We start from the raw sequence: 26,212 nt of genomic DNA, 5'->3' as shown, positions 1-26,212 counted from the left end.
CACACTTCTGTGGTGCACCCATTGTTGCATGGCAAACAGTTTAAATGTATTGGTGCTTATAAATTTTCAAGCTTATAAATTGTACACAAGCAGGGAATGTTTTGTTAATGTGTCAATTAAAAAAAAATCAACTTCCCCACCGAACCACAAGTGCTTTATACAGATTTTAACCCTTTCTTGGGTTTTTTTTCTGAAAAGGAGGTGTACAGCACACTGTGATCCCCATGTTGAATTGCATATACTTTGACCAATTTTCCTACAACTGATTTGGCAGGAAAATATTGGTTGACCATTACTCTATAATATGACATTCTTGGTTCTGTTGCTGTTACCACTAAAGGTGTTTTTATAAAAAATTTTTTTTACATGAAATGACTCTTAATAACATTTTCTTCAGTATATAAGGGACTGAGTAGTTGTGAGGACATAGTAACGATCCAAGATGGCCACCATTATACCCCAAAATTGCGCGCATTTACCTTGTCTCCAGGAATCATCAAGTAATCTTGCCAAATCTCAGTATTGATGACATTCAAATTCACAAAGTTGCTTACTGGCACTTTAACCCTATGAAAACCTTATAGTGGGGCTGTTGAGTGATCCAATGGTGCACTTTGTGAATAAAGCATGAAACTTCACATGTTGGTTTTAATTTCATGCCATGAAGAAAATTTTCAGATGTGGAGACATTTCATATTTGACCTCTGGTGACCTTTGAGAGGTCAATGACCTTGTATACATATTTATCATTATTATGATTTACTCTTTTTTAAACTCCAACTTTTTCAACAACAAGTTTAAAATGTTAGGTGTTCATGCTATAATTTTTTTTTCATATGTAGGGCAATTCACATCTGACCTCTGGTGACCTTTACGAGGTCAATGAACTTTGTATGCCCAATTTATAGAGATTTATTATTCAAAACCCAATTTCATGACCCAAGTCTAAAAGCTGGCTCTTTGAGACATGAAAAGAAATTTCAGATATGGGGACATCATATCTGACCTTCGGTACCCTTTAATAGGTCAATGAACTTTATATACCTTATTTTTCGCTATTTTTCATATTTATTCGTCAAATGCCTTTTTTTCATGACCCAAGCCTCAATAATGCAAAAGAAAGGTATTGCACCTATTATTATACAGTCATGTAACGAATTTAAATCCCACAAAACTTTGGGGTGACATCTGACCTCCACTTCCCTTTTTCAATTGGCAGACGCAACATGTTGCGACTGGGATAGAAGACTGTTGGACTTTCTTTACAATGTAATGTACGATGTCTAACAATAGTCACTCTTGTGTACTTATTACACTCTGTGGTATCTAGATGGATTTGGGTCACCACATTTTTAACCTTTTTACCAAGCCCACTGGTCACTGTTAGAGTGTGATTATTTTCCAATGTACCTCGTGCATTCTGTTGCGCTCCTGTCTACCCCTCAAAAAGGGAAATGGAGATCAGAGGTCATAACAAAGTTGTTGTTGGGGTCTGAATTCATGACATGCTGTAGAATAATACTTAAAATACATTGTACACTTGTTTTGAACTATTTCGACTTGGGTCATGAAAAAGGGGCATTTGGAATAATAAAATATGATAAATAGCGGCAAATAGGGTAAGAAAGTTTACTGACCTCTTAAAGGTCACCAGGGGTCAAATATGAAAGTTCACACATCTGAAAATTCTGTTCATGTCACAAAGAGCCTACTTCTAGACTTGGGTCATAAAACACTGGGGTTTTGAAAAGTAAATCTTATAAATATCTATATATAGGGCATACAAAGTTCATTGACCTCTTGAATGTCAGTTATGAAATGCCCTTTGTATGAAAATGCTTTTCATAGCATGGACACTTAACTTTTAGAGTTGGGTCTTGAAAAGACCTCAAAAAGGTTACCAGAGTTCAAGTATGATTTTTTTCACATCTGATCATTATTTCCATTGCCTGAAGACCTATGACATAGACTGGGGTCATATGAAAGTGGTGTTTCAAGAACAATTATAAATAGTGTATGTAAAGGTCATTGTCCTCTCAAAGGTCACCAGAGGTCAAATATGAAATGTCTCCACATCTGAAAATGTTCTCCATGGCATGAAGAACCAACATGCGAAGTTTCATGCTTTAGTCACAAAGTGCACAATTGTATCATATATTTGACCTTAACAGCCCCACTATTATGGAAAATCATGTTGGGAACGATGACAACATTGTGATATTTAGCTCAGCAAACATGAACGGGGAAAAACGAGCTGGCTGCTGTCCATAAACTAGGCTTTTATTACTACTAGGCGAAGGGTTGCCTAATGTGTGAGACGCGAATAATTTCATAGAAATCCCCCCCCCCAAAAAAAATGTAAAGAAACCATTTTGACAATGCCATAATTACTGCACTTTTTTTGGGGGGGGGGGATGTCCATGAAATTATTCAAGTCTCCCACGCTAAGCAACCCTACACTAATAGGCTAATTAACAGACACATCGTTTTCCCCATTTTTGTTTGCTGGGCTAAATATTACAACGTTTTCATTGGTCACAGGACATTCCACAAATTTTTTTATAGGGTAACTGTGCCAGTATAAAGCAACTTGGTGAATTTGAAGCTCATCCATACTGAGGTTTGGCAAGAATACTTGAATATATCTCGCGACAAGGTACACTGTAAAGGAGTGCAACTTTAGGGTGTAATAATAGCTATTTTGGATCGTTACTATGTCCACACAATTATTCAGTCACTTATATTCTTAGAAAATGTTATTCAAGTAAAGAAGTGTAATCAGAATCACCAAAATAAATTTTAAAAAATAAATAAAGAAAGAATATACCCAAATATGAGAATTAATATATAACACGGCAGGGATTAACAATTTATGCAAATTTTGTATATTTGGGTCAAAATTATGGGTGGCATATGGGTGGCATCCACCCACATATTGGTTGATATGGTTCAAAGAACTGATCTAGCATGGATGCCAGCTATAACCCCAAAATGCAGTGAATGTTTTTCAAGAGAAGTTTCCTGCATTTGGCTGGCCTACTATTATCCTAAAATGGTAATTGTGAATTAATAGAGCCTCAATTCGATCTAAAACTCGCCCTCATGGATGAGGGTATACAAAAATACCTTAAAAATTATATTTCGGACAAAAAATAAATATTTTGGACAAAAAAAGCCCAATAATACATTCGGCCAACTTTGCAGCTTCACAGTTCGTACCATTATTATGAATATGAACGATTTATCTACTATTTTCACATTCATAATGTATCCAAACGGGCATGAGTTTACCTTCATGGTGCTTTCAGAAACACAATTGTCAGACAACTGCACAATTCCACTCAATACTGCCTATAGTTACTGTACATTTTGCAATCTTAATATGGTAATTGTGAATTATGGAACATCAATTCGGTATAAAATTTCCTCCATAGATGAGGCTGGTCTTACAGACATAAAAAATACCAAAATCTTTAAAATTATATTTTGACCCAAAATAAGACTAAAAACATGAATAATAATGTACATTTTGTAATCTTAAGATGGTTATCATGATTTTACAGAACGTCATTTTGGTCTCAAACGTACCTCAATGGTTGAGGCTGGTTCCATAGATATCAAAAATACCAAATTTTAAAAATCGTGTTTTTGACCAAAAATGTGACTTTTAGACCCAAATGAATCCAAAAACCACATTTCTCCCAATTTTCAAGCTCCACATCATGCCTAATCTGAAAGAAGGCATATTAAGCTTTCTAATGATGTATGGTGTAGGTGTGTGTAGGGTGGGGCATTTAAACTCCTAAAATAAGCTTCTTTTCAAAGTTTTGCCGCTCGACTATATAAGAAACACGCAATAGCTGTATACGCTGAGATGTCAGACACATCAGCTGGCCGAAGCGAAATTCATGTCTGCCATTTCGTTTGCACTCTTACGTTAGGCGACAAAATAGGATAGTTTACGGTAGATTTGTGGATCTGGATAAGTAAATAAGCGCAACATGCATTTGGGCGAAATGTAAACTTATGGTTGATAATTGAACGGAGAAAAATAAACCTGCTGATGGAGCAAAAGAGACCTGCGAGAGTGTGCCTTGAGTGTGATGATTTTCACCCATGTGCTGACCGACAGCTATGGCATACGTCGTGTCTGTCACTATGGTAATGTCACTACGGAAATGATCTCGCAAGGTTTACTGCTCTAATCTTGAACGTTTTCATCCCCCTCCCCCAACATTGTGATCTAAACAACGCTCATTTGTTATATGGCTAGTCTTTTCAATCAATAATCAACAATTCGTTTTGGACTCAATAAAATTTACGAAATTATGTTTGTTTTATCAGTAAAATTGCAGTTATTTTCTTCAGATTCAATTTCCGTTTTCCATTTCGAGGAGCAGATACTGCGAATTCTGTCTGTTTTCCGCAATGGCGAAAAATCATTGGCCCTAAAAGTGTAACTGAAAAACATGTACATCTCATACAAGTTGAAAATACATACATTTTTACATGTATGTATTTTCAACTTGTATGAGATGTACATGTTTTTCATGTCAACCAAGACATCATATGAAAATGAATAGGACTAGTGCAAACTGCATTCTGACTGGATTGACCTGAAATATACATATCTAGAATATATTACCCCGTGTCTCATCCATCTGCTCTCCCCCTCCCCTTTAAAACCATATTTTACCCCTTTCACATGTTTGCACTTCTTTCTCCTTGTGAACCCCCACCCCCTTTGTCTCTTTCCCACCATCACTCTCTATTGTTCGGATTTCCACTCCTTCCCTTTCATCTTTGCCTACATTGGTCTGTCCCCTCATTTATCCCTCCTGGTCTGTCCCCTATTCAATCCGTCCTTTGTTAGTTACTCCACTCCATCCTCAGTGATCTTCACCTTCACCAGCGTACCCCTGCATAATTAACCCCTTTTGTGTTCCTCCTCCCTACCTGCATGTTTGTGAGTCCCTACATGTTTGTTTCTTGTACCTCTGTCATTTTGCCTCAGAGGAGGAACTTGTTAAGTTTGCAACCTCAAGCCGCATTATTTTTTTTAGTTTAAAGATAGTAGATGATGAGATTGTATACAGCATGACACTGCTACACTACTTACTTTGACAGTTTGTTCCAGACCAGCCTGATGCACAGCCAGAGTTATCTGTACATGCACCGGTGTACACATTGCAGATTCCTGATTGACAATGACATGACTGGCTACAACCAGCACCAAATGTTCCTAAAGTACAGGCTTAATTTTTAAAAACAGAAAAAAAGAGAAAAAGTTTCAAGTCAATCAAAAAGCAAAGGTGCGAGAGATTACCACAATAATCTGAATGTGAGGAATGCAAGCAAAGCTTCTTCTTTACTTACGAATGTTGCAGTAGGTGCCTCTATATCCTGAGATGCAGCTGTTCCCGTAAGGGTCTGGCAGGCCAAACTGGCTCCCTGTACAACTCTGAATCACATTTCTACCGGTAGGTCCACACGGAAACTCACAACTCCAGCCAAATATGTGCATACCACATGCTGTAGAAAGTGATCATCAAAAGGTTGGTTTGGTCCCCAAAAAAGACATTATTCAAGCATTATACAAGAAATACATATACATAATGCCGAAAAAGTACTTTGACTAAAAGATAAAGTGTAGGAAATCGTCTGTTATTGTGATTGTTTTCACAGGTAAACAAAAATCGAGAGGCAATCTCCTGTCTCATCCTCACACACTCCCCCATTGTAGCACAGATTACACACTCAGACCAACAGCCCACCCGACAGACAGACAGACAGACCAGGCAATGAGCTTACCTGTGAGGCAGTTTGGTCCCATGAATCCTGGTGGGCAGATGCAATCTCCTGTCTCATCATCGCACACTCCTCCATTGTAGCACAGATTACACACTCAGACCGACAGCCCACCCGACAAACAGACAGACCAGGCAATGAGCTTACCTGTGAGGCAGTTTGGTCCACTGAATCCTGGTGGGCAGATGCAATCTCCTGTCTCATCCTCACACACTCCTCCATAGTAGCACAGATCACACACTCAGACCGACAGCCCACCCGACAGACAGACAGACCAGGCAATGAGCTTACCTGTGAGGCAGTTTGGTCCACTGAATCCTGGTGGGCAGATGCAATCTCCTGTCTAATCATCACACACTCCTCCATTGTAGCACAGATCACACACTCAGACCGACAACCCGCCCGACAGACAGACAGACCAGGCAATGAGCTTACCTGTGAGGCAGTTTGGTCCACTAAATCCTGGTGGGCAGATGCAATCTCCTGTCTCATCATCACACACTCCTCCATTGTAACACAGATCACACACCCCTTCACAGTCAGTCAGATTCCACTTACCAGCATCACAGTCTACATGGAATGAAATGCAAGAGGCTTTAATATTCATGTTTAACTTTTGAAGGTATGAGTTATTCAAAATGAATTTATTGCACAGATATCTGTAAATTATTTTATAACATAAAACTGGTGTTCACCCTGGCTGAAATGTAAATTCCAAATGGAGCATGAAATTACTAATGTAGAGGTTCTTAAACTGTTTGGAAAGCCTGTGAAGTACACTGCTATGAATGAACAGTTTTGCATATCTCTCGTTGTGCAAAAATATTTTGTCACTAAAATCAACAAACTAGTTTGTACAGAGACACAAAAAATGCAGCATGACAAACTGTACCTCTGACTATGAGTCTGATCATACTGAAATGATTGTCAGTGAGAGTAACAGCAGATCCGATGACAGTATATAGATCCCCATCATCAGCATCAGTAGAGGGCACTGTGAAACTAGCCTGATTGGAATTAGTCAAGTTTGCATTAACAGTTCCATTTCTTGTACGACGCCACAGAGGAAAGCCACCGGAATTAGCCTTGATGACTGAGAGAGTCACATTCTCTCCTTTGTTGATCGTTTTCGTTACCAGGCCATCAACAGGCTCAAACCTCCCTACAAAAGAAAGGAATACAATGTTAAATATGAATTTCACACGTCTTCATTGGAAAATTCAAATCTCAAAAGTCAACTTACCAAACCGGTTCTTTTTTAAAACCATACATAATATACAAAATAAATTAAAATATGGTGCTATTGAAAACCTCATGTTAACTTTCCACGGGGCAAACCTTCAAGTCTTACTTGATCTACAAATACAAGTACATACTTTAAAACATCTTTGGACGTTGATATCATAGGGAAAATAGGTCCAGATCTTTGAACCAGAGAGAAAGGGCAGGGTGAGCGCATGGTAATGGTTCAATGTGTATACAACTGGTGTTTGGGAAATTCTCGTAACTAAATAGTCTGGTGGTTTGGAACTGGAAGTTGGGAAAGCCAAGGGACGTCAAGCGCACCAAGCATATGGAATAAGTTAAGAAATACATGTGTAGCTCAGGCTGACAGGGTGTTTTGAGATGATGTTGTGGACAGCGTAAAATGGTCTGTGAAAAAACCCTTAACTAGATAGGGGAAAACAGGCACATGTAGTGTATTGAGCACTTTTGGCAACTGCTACGGATTTAATTAATCTTAGCGGAATGGAAAACAATGGCTATAGTGAGACCATTGTTTTGTGATCAAATTCTGTTTGTAGTATGGAACGCCAAACAGGCATTTAATGTGATCATCGAATCGGTGATACCATTTTGCAATCGGTGATGCATATTCACGATCGGTGATGGACTTTCGCGATCGGTGATGGACTTTTACTGGTGATGCATATTCACGATCGGTGATGGACTTTCGCGATCGGTGATGGACTTTTACTGGTGATGCATATTCACGATCGGTGATGGACTTTTACTGGTGATGCATTTTCACGATCGGTGATGAACTTTCGCAATCGGTGATGGACTTTTACTGGTGATGCATATTCACGAGTGGCGATGGACTTTCGCGATCGGTGATGGATTTTTACTGGCGATGCATATTAACGATCGGTGATGGACTTTCGCGACCGGTGATCAACTTTGCAATCGGTAATGGTCTTATGCAATCGGTGATGGACTTTTGCGACCGATGATCAACGACCCATCACCGATTGCAAAATCCATCACCAATCGCCAAAGTGCATCAGTTATTGAACGTGCATACCGCTGTGGCTTAGGGAATCTCGTGTTGCCCCTGACGGTGATATTTGTTTACCGTGTTTTGTGTTTGGAAGTGTCTTTCTCATATGTGAACTGCATTTAAAAAAAAAATAATGTGCTTAAAATGTTTGTTATAAGTGTATGCTGCTGTGGCTTTGGGCTTTGGCGATGGTATCCGGAATAAAAACACTCCTCTGTGGATGTGGCATAAACACAATGATTTGTTTTTATCCAATAAATGGTAAAAAGTTTTTTGCATCTGATGATTGATGGGTGGGCCATCGGAGACAGCATATGGTGGGGTTATTGGGGGGCCTGACCAGGCATCCAGGGGGCACAGGAATGCAATCACATCATCATCATCATCATCATCATCATCATCATCATCATCATCATATATCCATCTAATAGCCAATCTTGGTAAAGATATGTGGGGGCCTCTGGTCACTTAAGCACACTTAAGCGAGCACATGATGGACAGTACACTGAGGAACTTTCCTTGCAAATGTTTTTCCACCACCACCCCTTACATCCGCCAGTTATAGTGCTCCAAGGTTTCAAGAGACTATATAAATTACAAGGATTAAAATGTTCGCAATTTTTAGGATACAGACAGCCTGCTCCTCATATTTATGGGGCAAATGAAACCATTCAATCCCTTGTTTTTCTATTTTGTTAGGCTAATTTGATACTTGCCGTAGCGATCTCACTGTGTCACGAGGCTATGATGTTTTCCTGACTGAATGTACATCTGTGGGAAGCTATTTTTTGTTATTCAAGTTTAATTTGCATGTGTTGTCATTTATTGCCACATATATCTCATTTTCATATAGGCCTACATGTATTTCATTTATTGTCAAGCATATTGTGTATGCCGTGGCTTTGAGTTTCTTGTGTTGTGGTCGAATTAGTAAAAATTACTTGGCGAAATAAGGTAAAATTGGAGTTACGGGTCATTAAAGTTGGGGGAAAAATTGTGTGCACTAGTTTATGGGAATGTTCCCCAAAGCCAATTATGGGTTATAAGTTATTATTTTTTTATCATTGTTATTAAGATTATTATTATTTGGGTTGATTATCACCATCAAGCAGCTCAGAAGCTGAATTGCACAGTGATTTACAGTAAAAATTGAAATGAATTAAAAATAAACACATTTCAAGAGAAATCGAAACACATACAAAACGCACAACAACAATCCATTATTCTCAAAAAACATATACACTCGGATAATAGCAATTAAAATTGTATACATTTGAAAATCCTATGTTGAACTATTGATGTGTCCGGGCTATTTTGAAATCTCTTGGATGAACTGGGATACTCCTTGAGTGTTCTACTCGATCTAAGATTCATAGTGTGTGCCAACTTTTTGATTGCGGGAACCACTCATTAAATTTGCCTGATTTAAAAGCACCTAGAGCAAAGTTTGTACACAGAGTGGTTCTTCTATCATAAAGGTGATCCAGAGATAGAATAATACGGCAAACTCTTTTGGATCGACTAAATTAGATTGGTCTATTTGAGTGTAATGCTTGAGTGCCAAACCGGCGATGCGTTTTCCAGGACGGGTCTAACATATAGGGTAACAAGTTCTTTGAGTAAAACCAGTTTCTTTCAGTTCCCTGAACATGAATAATTTTCTATTAGCTTTACCAATCATCTCAGCAATGTGTTTCTCATGTCCTTAAATTTGAGTCCGAGTATTTTTTACCGATACGTGATAAAAGGTTTTTGCATAATATGATGATTGATATGTGGGTCATTGGAGACAGCATATATGGAGGAGTTATTGAGGGGTCTGAGCAGGCATCCAGGGGGCACAGGAATGCAATCACATCATCATCATCATCATCATAAATCCATCTAATAGCCGATCTTGGTATAGATACGTGGGGGCCTCTGGTCACTTAAGCACACTTAAGCGAGCACATGATGGACAGTACACAGAGGAACTTTCCTTGAAATGTTTTTCCACCACCACCCCTTACATCCGCCAGTTAAAGTGCTCCAAGGTTTCAAGAGACTATATAAATTACAAGGATTAAAATGTTCACAATTTTTAGGATACAGACATCCTGCTCCTCATATTTGTGGGGCAAATGAAACCATTCAATCCCTTGTTTTTCTATTTTGTTAGGTACATTTGATACTTGCCGTAGCGCTCTCAAGTGTCACGAGGCTATGATGTGGGAAGTAATTTTTTTTGTAATTCAAGTATAATTTTCATTTGTTGTTATTATTGCCACATATCTCATGTTCATGTATTTCACTTATTGTCAAGCATATTGTGTATGTCGTGGCTTTGAGTCTCCGGTGTTGCCCACGACGGTTTGGTGTTGCCGTTATTAATATAACCATACAACCGATAATTCGACCGGTTTTTCCTATCATTGATAATGTGGCTATAAAACACAACGATTTGTGCGTCGCCAGAATTTTTTTGCAGAGGGGCAAAACATATTTTCTCCCCGAAATATCTGGATTTTTCCAGCATATTCACGATTTATCATTTTTCGAGGGTGGGCATTTTTCAAACAATATTACTTCGCGCCCCTTTACTTCGCGATATGCATGTTCAATAACTGATGCACTTTGGCGATCGGTGATGGATTTTGCAATTGGTGATGGGTCGTTGATCATCGGTCGCAAAAGTCCATCACCGATTGCGAAAGTCAATCGCCACTCGTGAATATGCATCACCAGTAAAAGTCCATCACCGATCGCGAAAGTCCATCACCGATCGTGAATATGCATCACCAGTAAAAGTCCATCACCGATCGCGAAAGTCCATCGCCACTTGTGAATATGCATCACCAGTAAAAGTCCATCACCGATCACGAAAGTCCATCACCGATCGTGAATATGTATCACCAGTAAAAGTCCATCACCGAACGCGAAAGTCCATCACCGATCGTGAATATGCATCACCGATTGCAAAAGTGTATCACCGATTCGATAATCACATTTAATGCCTCTTTGGACTTTCAAAACAGGGGTTGGGTTTGAGTCCATATTGCCTTGTTCAAGTACCGGCTGACTGGTAGCTTATTCGAAAATAACAGAAACTGAGACTGGGTATAAAAGGCAGAGCCCATTCCCGCCAGTGGTCAGGGGATACTGTAGTTGAGGAGGCGGGTTGTTGAGGAGTCAGGTGTTGTATACAGATAGAGTAGAGGAAACATAGAGTACAGTGATGTGTAGCAATAGTCGAACAGGTGCTGGGGGGGGGGGGGATAAATAATGTGGGTGCGATGTTGTGTATGCAACCAATGCACCTCGATTTAATACAATGCACTGTCAGTGTAACCTGAGTTTAGAGTTACTGTTGATGTGTCATGTTTTGTAGTTAGTGAGATGATGTAATTTTCGCTCAAAGCGGATGTGGAAGTGGAGTCAAATTAATTAGCTAGCCATAAACTAGAAATAGAACAATCCTCTGTGGTGTGCCGTTTATCAGGAGTCCTTGCTCTCTGTGTAACGAATGGTAAATTTCCACCCAAACGGATCCGGTCTGTGGCTGTACTTGCGCACGACGCGGTTTCTGGGCTAAATAGTCCCAATGAAACAGGGGAGGGAAAACCGCCACAATACTCTATATTCAAAACTTCTTTGACAGTTTATAGTTCAAATGCATTCTTAGTCCGCTGTTTGCAAGTTTGCAACACATTTTCAATTTGTCTTAAATTCCAAGAAATCACTAATACGTCAGGTAACTAGGGAATTCCTTGAGACTTGGTCTTGCCCTGTAAAAAAATATGCACTTACTATTCACACTGTGGATGATGCTGTATACTCTGGTTGTTAAGTCGCTATTGGAACCTTCACAATAAAACAACCCAGTGGCATCATTACTGGTGGTCAGATTCTGGGTGACTATTCGTCCATTCACTGATTGACTACTGCCAGTAGGGAGGGTAGTAGATGTTTGTATGGTAGATCCTGGCAGACCTATCTGGAATGGTCTGCTGAAGTTCAGTGTAACGTCATTATCAGGATTGCTACGGAAACAGCTGATGCTTGCTGAGGACTGTGAAGACCCCGCCCCATAAGGTGTTGGCGTGACCACTGTCAGGTGTACTGTATCACCTGTTGAAGTACAAAGCAAAAAGCAAATTATATTCTATATCTTATTTATTTACTTTGACATTTCTGTCGCGGGTTTTGAAAAAGGTTATATAACCCATATAAAATCCACAATCGCGTTTAAATATTAAAATCAACTAAAATTGGGTGGTGCAATAAAAATATTGGGGTAGAATATAGTAAAAATGAAATAAAACATACTTCCAAAGAATAAAAACCACAAAAGAATACAAAAAGGAATTAAAAATTAAACTTAAAAATTAAACAGCCAATGTAATAAAAATGTGTAAATCAAAAGCTAGGAAATAAATTTAGTTAAAATATAAACTATGTCTAGTAGTTTCCTTTTACTGTAATTTGAAACAGACACAGAACATGCACAATACTATGAACAGTCACATTTTGTGCGTATTCATTTGAACACCTGGCTTTGAAAAATGAATTTTGTAAATCTTATTGTGTGCACGAAACAAATACGAAAATCGGATCCACATTTTGCTGGATGAATACAGAATGCAAGTAAAAAGAAGGCCCTATTTGTTCATTGATATTCTATCATTAAATCTGTAACTTAGGTAAGAAACAAGGATTATGGATTATTACAAGAACTGTTCAATTGATGGTCACATAAGAACAAAAGTTACATGCTGGTATAAAACTGAATCAAAGTGTATAAAAATTCAATTAACACGCCATGCAATAACTTGTGATGAAAATGGTATTCAGGGCCGTATTAAGTGCTCCATAGTCCCTATGCACCTCTGTTCTGTAGGCCCTACTCTGCACTAACACCGACACAAATTTCATGTTGCTGCTATTAGCTGTAACTTCATAGGCCCTTAATTCTTTTGTAGGCCCTCAATTTTTTGGTAGGCCCAAGGCACAGTGCCTACTGTGCCTATTGGATAATCCGGGCCTGATGGTATTACTATTAACAGTAAAACTGTATTATTAAGGACTAACATATCCTTTCTGTAGTCAGGTCAGTCAGGAGGAGACTTACGGTACATTGTAATAAACTAACAATCATATCAGAATGCCAGTTGTTCCTTCATTATATTATTTATAGTTTGAGCCACTTGCAGAAAAATGTCCTGAAATGCCAAGTTCTATACTGCCCATTAATTAACTATATTTTTTCACCATTTATGGACAGTTCCATATTCGGCCACCATTGCATGTGCACATTGCTACACTTCCTGACTCCTGAATTTGGCTGTCTACACGATAGGAAACTTGTGTGAATGATACGTGTACCCAAAATATGGCCTTAAAACAACCTTTCCTCCGATGAATTCGGTTTTCCTTAAGCAAGTTTGAAAATGTGTCTTCAATGAACAAGGTGAGGTGAAATGTTTGGCAGTGAATATGTGGGGTGGCCAGACATGCCAGATATGGAACTCTTGCTCTATTGGGGTTATACTAGAATGTATATGTACATCCAAAACCACGGGCTGAAAATTAGGGAACGTAACAGTTTGCACGTCTCCCACTGCCAAAGCTGGTAAGAATGTCATATTTTCTCCTGAATTTCTGTTCAAATTAAAACTGTTATGTATAAAAACAGTACATAGTGCCAATCTAAATGAAAAAAACTGCTTGATGTTGCACATATAATTTTGAAATGATAAATGCCTTGCAAACAGTTTTTATAAAATGAGTGAAATACCGGTAAAAGTTTTTTTTTTCTATAGGGATTCTAGAGTAAAAAAGCTTTTACCACAAACCTTCACAGCGTTGATCGTGGCAGTGGAAAAAGTTGTACCTCATTTTTTTAAAGTCGTTTTAAGAAAAAAATTAATAGGTTTGTAATTGTGGTGGCTCGTTAAATGTTTGTGTTTTATTAAATGAAAAGATAAAGTATAAGTTCAGGAAGATTATTTATTCAGAAACATGTTCAATTTGTTGAACTCTTTGTTATCCCACATGATTTTTTGATAAAAGAACTTTAAAGTGACTGAGATCATCATACGATATTTTAGCTTGAGACGACGGATATTTTTGACACTAAGCCTGAGCGACTATCAAATTTCAATAGTCGCGGCGACTATCATAAGGCGTCCGTGGATCTGCGTTTGCATAACACAAAAGGATACCCACACACCAGGCTTATCACACGCTGGCCCCACACAGCATTTCTCCACAAACTAGTCGGTGGAGTTTCATTTTTTTTAACGTATTATGAATTATGACGCACTTTCCTGGCACTTTTATAACATGAAGTGGTGTTATTAGTCAAATAATTCCTTGATCATCAATTGCAATTTATTCTACAAATCCATGCTTGAATAATTAACACTTTTAGAACAAGAATTTAGACGGATTGTGTGAGGCATGCCGCACGCATCCGGTGTGCCAGCAACATGTTTTGTACATGAATGAACTGCATGCACAGTGCGTCGCACTTTGTGTCTTTCCAGGCTTGTGGTTTCAGATGATTTCTAGAGATCACTGAGTTGTTCAAATAAACAAAATGGCCCCGCTGAGATGCATAATGCATGAGAAGATTCAGAAGACGCAGTCAGTCACGATCACGTGACACTTAGTACATAGTAAGATACTGGACTTCAAACGGTGGGAACTAATTCTCAACGGGGAACACTTTCAGTGTACCACCCGTTGGGGAACACCAATTTGCGCCCGGGTGGTTGTAGCGGAAGATACCGTAATACCTCCTGGCCATGAGGCACTAGTCCTAGGGAGAACCACTCACACATTGGAGGCTGACGAACTGGGAATCATCGAACCAGTGGTGGATAATGAGGAGCTGGCAAATAAGGGATTAATTCTGGCAAGGATGCTTGTGAAGACGGGGAAGGAGGAAACTATGGCCTTCCGTGTTCTCAACCCCGGACAAAGGGAATGCCTTCTTCGTAGCGGGACCATGGCAGGTCACCTCTCACAGGTTCAAGAGGAATATGTAGATGAAGCGCCACTTGAAGCCTCATCGGCAGGAGGTGCACAGTCCGTTAGTGTTCCCCCTCATCTCCTGGATCTGTGGAAGCGAAGCACAGGTGACTTACAACCCCAACATCACGAGGCGGTTAAGCCAGCCTCCTCACTGATTTCACTGATGTCTTCTCGGAGAACGACTGGGACATTGGGAATTGCGACTTGGTAAAACACAACATAGACACTGGAGATGCGAAGCCGATAAAGGAAAGACCCAGGCGCCATCCCACTTGCAACCAGGAGGAGATCACCAGACAAGTAGAGGACCTACTCGAGAGAGGGATCATCGAACCCTCTGACAGCCAGTGGGCCTCCAACATTGTTCTAGTGCGCAAGAAGGATGGCAGCCGCCGCTTTTGCGTGGACTATAGGAAACTCAACTCAGTGACAGTAAAAGATGCCTAACCGGTTCCCCGCATAGAGGACACACTTGATGCACTAACCGGAGCGAGGTGGTTTTCTACCCTAGACCTCGCCTCCGGTTATTGGCAGATAGAACTGGATGAGGAGGCGAAACGAAAATCGGCTTTCGTGGTTCGTGGGGGGTTGTACAGCTGGAGGGTGATGCCCTTCGGCCTGTGCAACGCCCCTGCGACCTTCGAGAGGCTTATGGAGCGTGTGGTAACAGGACTTCAATGGGACACACTGTTGGTGTATTTGGATAATGTGATTGTGTATGGGAGGAGTGTGACGGAGGAGATATGCCGCTTGCTGGAGGTGTTCCAGCGATTTTGCTCTGCGGGGATAAAGCTGAGGCCAGGAAAATGCTTCCTGTTCCAAAAGGTAGTGAAGTACCTTGGACATGTGGTATCGGAAAATGGAGTGTCCACTGATCCCGATAAGATACAGACGGTCCAAACGTGGCCAACGCCGACGGACGTGAAGGGAGTAAGGAGCTTCCTGGGGCTTGCCTCGTATTACAGGAGGTTTATAAGAGGCTTCGCCGAAATCGCTTGGCCACTCCATCGCCTCACGGAGAAAGCGAGGGAATTCAATAGGGATGAAGAATGCGATGCCGCTTTTCACAAACTCCAAAGTCGGCTACAAGAGGCTCCAATTCTGGCATACCCACAGCCAGATGGCGAGTTCGTGTTGGACACTGACGCGAGTGGAGAAGGCCTCGGAGCAGTCCTTTGTCAGATTCAACAAGGGGAGGAAAGAGTTATTGCGTATGCAAGTAGGACGCTCTCTAAGCCGGAGCGGAACTACTGCGCTACCCAGCGGGAGCTGCTGGCCGTTGTGGCTTACTTAAAGCACTTCCGGCAGTACCTGTATGGGAGGCGAATAACTGTTCGAACTGACCACGCCTCGCTCCGATGGCTCGCCAACTTCAAAAACCCAGAAGGCCAAATAGCGAGATGGCTTGAGGCGATAGGGGAATACGACTACGTCATTGAACATCGACCTGGCCAAAAGCATGGGAATGCTGATGCGCTCTCCCGCAGGCCTTGCGGCCAGTGCGGACGGACAGACGTTGACGAGCTTATTGTGGACCAAATAACGGGGAGTGATGACGAGAAGAAGGAATCAAGAATGGTGACAATCTACCCCGACATTACACTGGAGGATATGCACCGAGCCCAAGACGAAGATCAATCCATTGGAATCATCTTGCGAGCAAAAGAAGCTGGAACTCGTCCCGAGTTCAAGGAGGTTTCATCGCTAAGCCCCGCGACAAAGGCATACTGGACTCTATGGGAACAACTGGAGGTTCGGCAAACCGTGCTGTACCGTCGGTGGGAGTCTAATGACGGGAAGCGAACCCATTGGCACATGGTTTTACTGGAAACGTACAGGAACTCTCTCTTGGAGAAGCTGCACGGAGGCGAAACAGGCGGCCACTTTGGAGTCGCTCGCACGCTCGCCAAGGCTAAAACGCGGTATTATTGGTGGCGTATGGCCGTGGATGCGAGGGCCGTGTGCCGGAAGTGTAGTCCTTGCGCGAGGCGCAAGTCGCCTCCTAAAAAACAAGAGGCGGGCATCACTTCAACAGTACCGTGTGGGAGGCCCAATGGAGCGTGTGGCCCTAGACCTCATTGGTACACTGCCCGAAACCGAAGGGGGAAAAAAATGGATATTGGTAGTGGGGGACTACTTTACAAAGTGGGTAGAGGCCTACGCACTCCCAGATGGAAAGGCAGCGACGGTTGCTGACGCCTTTGTGGCGAATTTTGTATGCCGCTTTGGGACTCTGACCAAGGTAGAAACTTTTTGTCGGATGTTTCCACTAGCATGTGTGCGGTGTTGGGTATAAGAAAAACCCGCACCACTGCATATAACCCAAAGTCCGACAGGATGGTAGAAAGGTTGAATCGGACCCTTTTGGCTATCATCTCCATGATGTTGGACCCGGGCCGCAACCAAAAGGACTGGGACAAGCAGTTGCCCTTCGCAACATTTGCGTACCGGGCGGTGCCTCACGAGTCGACTGGAGAGACACCCAATGCATGATGCCTCACGAGTCGACTGGAGAGACACCCAATGCCATGATGCTGAGTCGGGAAGGTGATGCTCCGGGTCGACCTCACCACAGAGACGACCAGGCCAGCAGATGAGGGGACAACCACAGACTATGCGGAAGATTTGAGAGGGAGAATGCAAGTCGCTCATGACAAGCCGACTTACGATAGGGGCACCGAGGAGGCTGCCTATCAGGCTGGGAAGTTTGTATACATATTCAACCCTGCTAAAAAGAAAGGAGTCACTCCTAAACTCATGCCTGTTGGGAGGGACCCTTTCTGATCCTTGACCGGTTGTCCGATGTCACGTTCATAATACAACGATCGCCAAGGGGGAAGAAACAGGTGGTGCATGCTGACCGCCTCAAGCCCTACCTCGGCGAACCACTTGTGGACTGGACCGTGTCGCCTGCTGCAAGGAGGCGAAGCCATGCATTTTCACCAGGGAGTGCAGCCTTACAAGGAGGCTGCACACCCCCTCGAGAGAAGTCCCATCCAGGGACAAGCTCCAGATCGGGGGGAAGCCCTCTAGAAGTGGGAATGGAGTCAATGGACAGTGCATCCTTAGAAGGAGGCTGCACAACCCCTCGAGAGAAGTCCCGTGAAGGGACAAGCTCCAGTTCGTGGGGAAGCCTCCCAGAAGTAGATGTGGACGATGCAGCCTTAGAAGGAGGCTGCATACGTGAACAACCTACTGAGCATGGAAAGTCGACCGAAGCCACAGGAACAGATATGACACCGAGGAGAAATCCCCCCAGGAAGAGGCGACCCCCGATTCGCTTCCGCTAAAAACACGATGTAGGAGAACCCCATGGATATACTTATACAGTAATGATGGTTTTTCTTTTATCTTGTTAGGTGATAATATTCAGTAATAGCTAACGAGGAGGAAGGAGTGAGATAAGGAAGGGAAACATGCCGGGAAAAGACAAGATGGGAGAAAAGGAAGAGAAGCGCAAGGAAGAGAAAGACAAGACGGGAGAAAAGACGGAGAAGCGAAAGGAGGAGAAGGGCAAGAAGGAAAAGAAGAAGGAGAAGAGGCCGCCTCCGTACGAATGCAAGGAGTGCCCGTTCGAGTACCAGCAGAGGCAGAGCCTGCAGCGGCACATGGCAACAGAGCACGGGCCGAAGCTATACGCATGGCGCCTGGTTTGTGGCCTCAAGACAGTCCGTAAGGACAACTTGCGCTGCCACTACCGGCAGGAACACCCGGAAAGATTCGACGAGGTGGATGGGATTGCCTTGGAGACGGAGAAGGAGAGAGCAGCTAGGGACCAGGGGGAACGAGCGGCAACCAGCAGCCAGGATGAAACGGTACCTGAGCAGAAGAGGCCAACAGCTGAGGCGCCCCGCCGATGGGTGGAAGTGCGATTGACCAAGGAGGTTGGTGAAGGAGTAGTCGCAGGAGAGGCGACAGTCCGCCTCCCCGGAAGAGGCTGACTCAGGAGGCCGCTTGCAGGAAAGTTGAAGTTAGGCGCAGCCTGGAGGATGCCACATCGTGGCTGGAGGCGAAACAACTCCTAAAAAACGAGATGGCCGGCTGGGAACCGCCTCAGAATAGCCCAAAAGCCCCGAAGACACCCACAGGCTGGGAACAGGAGGACAACGCACCAATGGACCTCAGCATCGCGCATCGCCCTGGCCCAGAGGATGATGCGTGCCTGTCGCCGGCTGCTTCTTGCAGCCTAATCCCACAAGAAGAGCGGCCCCAACTTTCCAAGGCTAGTCTCGACCAACTGGAGGAAGACTTGACAATTTCCAGCGACGACGATGAGGAGGCGCCACCGAAGGCTCAGGCCAAGGACAAGCCCGAATGCACCGTCATGCAACCCCTAGGAAAGCTGCAGGAGGGCAAGATCAGGCAGATTAAAGAAACAGTAACCACCACTACTTACAAAAAGGGCGTACTACTGTGCGAGAAGGAGGAGGAACGGGTGTACGACCTCGTCGTGTAGGCCCTGCGTGCTTGCCCTAATTGTTAGCCAAAAGTTTCGATATTGTTCGAGCAAGTTTAAAGGGTTGACTAAAGTTTCAATAAGAGTTTGTTCACATTCATAAAAGTTTTGAAGTGTTTTGCTATAAGGTGTTTATAAAGTTTATAAGAGTTTAATAAAGTTAAATTTACACTTAGGCACAAGACCTGCCTATGTTATTGTAAAGTTAAGTGAATTATTAAAACGTGCTGTTGCTCTTAATTATGAGGCGACAGAGGCAGGTCTACTTAATGGTAGGCACCCCTTATGAGGCGCTATTAAAGAGGCGCCATGACTCTGTAACGGTAATGTTTATTAAAGTTGGGCCAAGTGTGAGGTGCATATCTGATTTCTTGCATTGAATTTAAGTTAAGCTGATATAGCCGGGACGGCTAAGCAAAGAAGAAGGAGGCTGTGTAGCGAAATCAGCTCTGCGCTGTATAAAGGCGTCAAAAGAGGGCGCTATCGCCGCGCGCAAAGCACGCAGCACAGTCGTGGTTCTTCCACGTCCGCAATGTAGGACTCGCTGCTACGTCCGCGGCGCGGCTATAAAAGCCGAGCGTATCGCACGCGCTCTCTACCCTGGTGGGACTCGACGGGCAAGTGGACTTGGTGAGTATAGCTGGTTAGCTGAACTGCGGAAGCGGGACTCCAGTCGCGATGTGCACGGATCTGGGCTACGCATGTCCATCGGGACAAGATCGGGAGGCTGACTCACGATCTGGGTACCGCTGGTCCCTCACTGGGATCGAGATCACAGCGAGCTACTATACTGGAGGCTGGCTGGATATAACCGGGATTCACAGGAGCTACAGGAGGCTTATCAGGATCTGGGCTACGCATGTCCATCGGGACAGGATCGGGAGGCTGACTCACGATCTGGGTACCGCTGGTCCTTCACTGGGACCGGGATCAGACAGAGCTACTGGAGGCTGACTGAATCTAACTAGGGATTCACTGGAGGCTGCATGAGCAGTCGTGGCCAGAGCACAGAGGAGAGCCGGGTGCATTAGAGGCGCTCGTTACAAGCGGCTGCAACCCCTTTGTCATGTTATAGGAGGCGCGGTGTGCAATAAGCCCCCCACAGGAGGCTCCCACATAGCAAATACGAGGCACATTAATTCACATATTACAGGCCCGTTGAGTATTGAATAAATCTTATATCTTTGATTACGGCACATGAAACCCAGTTGGCAGTGTCCAATATAATTCCCTTTTCCTTGTCTATTATTTAATTATCCCTTCCCCCATCTTATTTTGTGAGCTACTACATTGGAAGTCGGCGGTCGGCCAAAACGGACTCAGAATTTGAGCGGTGCATAGTGCAATACATGTACTTCATTTTCATCCTCATACTTTTCACTTACTTACTTATGACTTACGTCATATTTTCTAATTGTGATCAATATAAACATCATTATAAACAAATAATTCTAAATTTTTTTTAAAAACTTGTTTAATACAAAAAAGAGAGTAAAATACTAGGCAGACAATACATTAAAAATATACGTAAACAAACACCACATAACCAGATAGACAGAACTATTCAAGAAAGGAGGGACAACATGCAGCCCCTTCCCCCCTAAAAAAATTACCCACAACAAAATCACACAGAGCCGGCATTTAAAATGTTAATGAAGTAAGGGATGGGACTTTGCGCTTGGTTCTAATAGGGAGTTGAGTTATGTGGTTACTGTTCCTTACATGTAGGTTCCTACCGTGACTTGCTAGCCTCGTAGGGATGAGTAAGTGAGTTGTTCTTGAATTAGTACCGAGTGCTTTAGCAAATTTTAAGCAATGTCCTACTCTTCTGCTATCTAGTGACTCCAAGTTACATAGGTAACATACGTTTTTGCACAAACACGACATCTTGCACATAAGACGTTTTAGCTTGAATGTTCAGGCTCGTAATCACGATACGACAATATGACTTTAAATACATGTAATGTCATACTGACGCAATGCTTTTCAAAGAAAATTCTCCTGTGCGGCAATCTTTGGAAAAATCAAGTAGGCCTAGGCCTACCCAAAATGTAGCTTGAGTAGCTCCAACTCCTGAGAGCTGGAGTTACTCAAGATACCCAAAATGCTGATTTTTTTTAAATTTGGCAGTTACTGAATTAGGATGTTTTGGGGAAAGAATGTTGCATACTGACACCACTTTTTTTCATCATATATCATCTCAATGAAGGATCAGTCATGGCAGAAATGTTGAAAAGATATTGGGAGTGAGAAAACATTTCCAATTTTGTACCGACACGACGATGTCTTGAACAAAATCCAGATCTTTACGATACTGAGACCTTTTGTAAATAATGCCATGTTAAACTTGCCTGATACGCCGAATACCACTGAAAGGACAATCAGAAGCGAGCGAGTAAAATGCTCCATGGCAAGATGTCTGCGAACCCGGAAGTTAGCGGGCATCAAATTCCCCGATATGTACACGCCGACTGCGCCATTGCGCCCACACGCACCGGTTGATAACTTCCGAATTCCGTAACTTGTTTCCGAGAAGTTTGGAAGCAGATAACCGTGATTTTGTCGCCCAACAGCGGGATAGTTTCGCAAAACGGGATCTGGTTGTAACTCACATCTTACAAATCGAACAGAAAACCCTTAAATTTTCCAAAACATTACAAAGGACAATTTCAGTTTCAGTTGAAGTGCTCAACGCGTCAACTAGCATTTGTGGTCACTGATGCGTGAACGTCAATCCAGACTGGTGCACGAAACTTTGTCATTTCGCACTATGTGCTGTGAACGAGACAGATGCGAGACTGGTATTTTGGTCTACGGCTACGGATTCTCACAATAACAAAAAAATGACAAATAGCGAAGCCGTAGCCATGAGTTACTCATTTCGTACACGGCTTACTTTCCCTTGCGGGGCCATTCACCGTGCGTTTGTGTTTTATAGCTCCATGGTTCTTTGTACAAATGTACAATAATATTCACCGTGCTTCTACATTGACCCGCTATAATGTACCCCTATATTTTTTTGTTGCGTTGGCGCAACCCCAACTAAGAAAAACAAGTCAAATTGATTTCAGCTTTTAAGGAAAATATTTACAAAACCAAAACTTGACACATTTTTGCAATCGGCCACCAACGGCCAAGGTATTTTCCACTGTTTTCTTCATAATCGTTAGACCAACTATCTGGCTGTGAAAATAATATAGCACAAAAATCCCACAAAATCGCCTTCATTCCGAAAATCGATCATTTTCGCCGGCCCGGTGATTAGAATACAGCGGCTGAGCAAGAAAAGCAGCGCCCTCTGTTGACAAGCCATGAAGAGGGGAATTCCCTTTCTGATCCGATTGCACATGTACATGCCGCTGGTACATAAATATTACATTTTACTGAGTGTCCTTGGCATAAAATAAAGGTGAAAATTTCGCACATGCAGGTTCTTTGTAGGCTTTTGATGTCATGTAGAGCAGCTAATGTCCGAAACTGTCTACATTGTAGTAAAGTTTTATAAAGAAAATATATTTTTTGTTACCTACCGGTATATGCACGTGCCAGACATTAACTTTTATTCGAAATATCATGTGTTTAAGTACCACTTTGGCAAATAATTGCAGCACAGTTTATTTGGGAATAGGTATTTTCTATTTCATTATAAAGTGGGGGAAGGCGTTCAGTACGATTCTGTATGACTTTCACTTACAGCAAAACCTGGTTTGCCCATTAACTGTAAAAGCTTTTCGTCTCGATTTTAAGGTATTTTTTACTGGTTTTTTTCTTTAAGAAACAAACTGGCCGAAGCTACAAAATGTGGATTTTTTTAGAGGGATCTCAAAGTAAAACGTGGGCACCGATATACTACCAGAGGTGGCAGCAAGTCATTTTTTGCAAGTCAAAGTCAAGTCACAAGTCATTAGGTCCAGTCACAAGTCAAGTCACAAGTCATTATTGGGTACAGTCACAAGTCATTTGGTCTAAACACAAGTCAAGTCACAAGTATCTTTGTCCAAGAACACATCAAGTTGCACATTATTTTGTCCAGCTGTAATAAGCTAAAAGAACCTGGCGTCAACTTACGAGTTATTTTGAACATGCCTCCTTAATTCCCCTTTTTCAATGTGTTGCAATTACTATTCTAACTTGTAGTTTATCACATATCTGTCAGATATTAGCCCTTTGTATACTTAAATAAATTTACTTAACATTGTAGAAATAAATGTTGAGATGACATGAAAAAAAAGACTTCACTCACTCGATTACATGTAGTATACTAACACTTTATTGTTCAATTTTCATGTATACTAAACGCCGACCGATGTGTTAGGCTATCCGGTATTTTACATGCAATTGACAAAGGCCTGTTTTCTTTTCATGGAAGGTTCCTTTCAAAGTTTGTTCAACCATTACATTAAGCAAGAGACTTGGTCATTGAAAACTGTAGTTTGTTGTGACAGTCTTATTGAAAACTTTTGAAACTAGTGGGAACTATTCATTTTACTGGATTCAGTCACTGAGGTCTATTTTCTGGAATGAAACTTTCTCGCTGCAACTATAAACTGCATTTATAAACACCTTGAGTGGCCTTTTTGGGCCTTGTGTTGGGCGACTTCAATTGAAAAAAATCGAAAAAATCAATTGAAAAAACCCACTGTGCTCTGTGTGACCTCATAATTATTCCTCCATGACTGAATACACGTTCGATGAGGGAGCTAGGAGCAGGAACAGACAGCACGTACAGATATATGAAGCTCCCGCACATGCCGTGCGCTGCCAATTAAGTCCCATTGTCAGAGGGAGTCTGTGTTCCCCTTTTGTTGCGCAACTCCTGGCAAGCGATATTTAGAACGCTCAATAATCCATCCCCACTGTACATGCAGGTAGGTTAAGTCGGTGAAAGATAATCGATATAATGAACACGTCTTGAAAGAAGGGAAACAGCTATCTGATCGGACGGTGTAAATATACAATGTTTAGGATGCAGTCAGTCCCTTAATACAGATGTACGTGTACAAAAAATGTACATACTGTACGCACCGTACCGACTGAGCCGACGCTGAAAGTTTGTATTTTCTACGACCACCGCACACAGATAATTATACGTACATTGATAGTTCTGGTGGTAATGTGGAAGAATATTGTGCAACTGGTATTGCACCTGGATAACATACACAATATGACAAGGCAAATATCGGTGCAGAAGCACGGAGTTATTTATTTGCTCCATGATCGGTGCGATCATCGAGGGGTGATCGACCATCGGTCTCCGTATAGAACGCATGGATTCATTAGCTCTCTGATCTATTATTAACATAATTCCTTCATGGTTAAAACAATCATCGGACTATACCGTGCAAGTACGCTGTTCACCGGTGAGTGTTTGTTTACAACAAATACATAAATTAATTTTTTCAAACTTTTTTAAAACTCGACCATCCGACAGTTTCGTTGACTTTTTTCACGTATGATACGCAGAGGTTAAAAATAATTAGTAACTCTGACACCATCTCTAAACTATGCCTCACAACACGGCCTACGGTGGCCCCTTTCGAGAAATATCGATCTGTTCCGGCTAACCCCGACGGAGTGATCAATAATTACTTCCGGCCACTTACAGTCCCATTGTTGGACAGAATACCCACTCACCACACGAGAGCGCACGTGCGTCAACAGTCCATTGTCCGAAAAGATTATCTGGGATCGATGCTCACTTCCGGAGATCCCCAGTGCCGCGGTACTGTCTATTGTTCGAGAGGATTACTGCCGACCACAGGTGGTCGTGTTCGGATTGCGTAAACCGCATGTAATACACGTGTAGATACATAACTACATGTACATGTATACTGTATTGTTAGGGCTAAGGTCAAAATGTACTATAAATTTTATATTTTCCCCCCATACATATATGCAAACTTTCCCATAGAGTATAGGTCAAACTGTACCCAATTTCTTACCCTCACCCATTCCTTATTCATCACATCCATTCATTAGGGGTCAAACTGTGCCAGAATTTCCCACATCCCTTAATTAATATTTATATAAACATATTTACATATTTATGTGACCTTTACATATTTCTATGCCCAAGGTCAAATTGTGCCAGACAGTCCCCCCTACACTACTTTCCACCACCGTCTCCAGCACTGTATCGACATCCTAAAATTTCATTCTGACATTCGAGAAAGCTGATGAAACTCGCTCCATACAATTTGTCGTGCATTGTTTATATGACCTGAAATTTGGGTTCAATTCCATTTGTAAACAACAGAGTTATGTAGGATTGAAAGTAGAACATGGTTTTTTTTACACATAGCATTTAAACATCCCCAAAACCATTAAACTCTTCACGCAATAAACCAGTCGCTGCCATTCCCTACAAAAATAGTTCTCTCCTTATATAGACTTATTCACCCCATTAACAAACAAAATCCAATTAAAAATAGTTTTGTTGATATAGCTGAAAGCTCGCTGTAATTTACGAACAAGTACCTCATATACATAATGACTGCAATATATTCAAAAAGCTAGTACCATTAAAGCGTACAAAAATATACATTAAAGCGTACAAAAATATGTACCATTAAAGAAAAGCATATCACAAATTTATATATCCTCAGATACCCACGTTGTGAACACTTAAACCTGGTCAACAGGTTTGGCCAATT

The 26,212-nt window shown here is 42.0% G+C and overlaps 2 protein-coding genes across 2 annotated transcripts; one reads left to right on the top strand and one right to left on the bottom strand.

Moving 5' to 3' along the window:
- Positions 1-5,488: 5,488 nt before the first annotated feature.
- Positions 5,489-14,876, bottom strand: LOC119736623 (tyrosine-protein kinase receptor Tie-1-like). Its single transcript, XM_038210636.1, has 5 exons — positions 14,807-14,876; positions 11,876-12,196; positions 6,701-6,970; positions 5,956-6,378; positions 5,489-5,532 (listed from the first exon to the last, which is right to left on the bottom strand). Exons 1-4 carry the CDS (start codon positions 14,874-14,876, stop codon positions 6,194-6,196), a joined length of 846 nt encoding a protein of 281 aa, XP_038066564.1. The 3' UTR covers positions 5,489-5,532; positions 5,956-6,193.
- A 3,643-nt stretch (positions 14,877-18,519) lies between these two features.
- LOC119736622 (nucleolar protein 58-like) lies at positions 18,520-19,044 on the top strand. Its single transcript, XM_038210635.1, has one exon. The coding sequence runs from the start codon at positions 18,520-18,522 to the stop codon at positions 19,042-19,044; it is 525 nt and encodes a 174-aa protein (XP_038066563.1).
- The last annotated feature ends 7,168 nt before the right edge of the window (positions 19,045-26,212 follow it).

Source organism: Patiria miniata, unplaced genomic scaffold, assembly GCF_015706575.1.
Source record: "Patiria miniata isolate m_02_andy unplaced genomic scaffold, ASM1570657v1 HiC_scaffold_3, whole genome shotgun sequence".
NCBI classification, from domain to species: domain Eukaryota; kingdom Metazoa; phylum Echinodermata; class Asteroidea; order Valvatida; family Asterinidae; genus Patiria; species Patiria miniata.
This window is presented reverse-complemented; position numbering and strand designations above follow the sequence as displayed.

What these genes read in the sequence shown, in the direction of transcription:
- LOC119736623 (XM_038210636.1), bottom strand. Translation starts at nt 14,876, where the DNA reads ATGGCCAGGAGGTATTACGGTATCTTCCGCTACAACCACCCGGGCGCA. An exon ending in TTGGTGTTCCCCAACGGGTG is followed by an intron (nt 12,197 to 14,806) that starts GTACACTGAAAG and finishes GTACTTCAACAG; the next exon opens with GTGATACAGTACACCTGACA. An exon ending in CATCATCCACAGTGTGAATA is followed by an intron (nt 6,971 to 11,875) that starts GTAAGTGCATAT and finishes TTTCTTTTGTAG; the next exon opens with GGAGGTTTGAGCCTGTTGAT.
- LOC119736622 (XM_038210635.1), top strand. Translation starts at nt 18,520, where the DNA reads ATGCCGGGAAAAGACAAGATGGGAGAAAAGGAAGAGAAGCGCAAGGAA.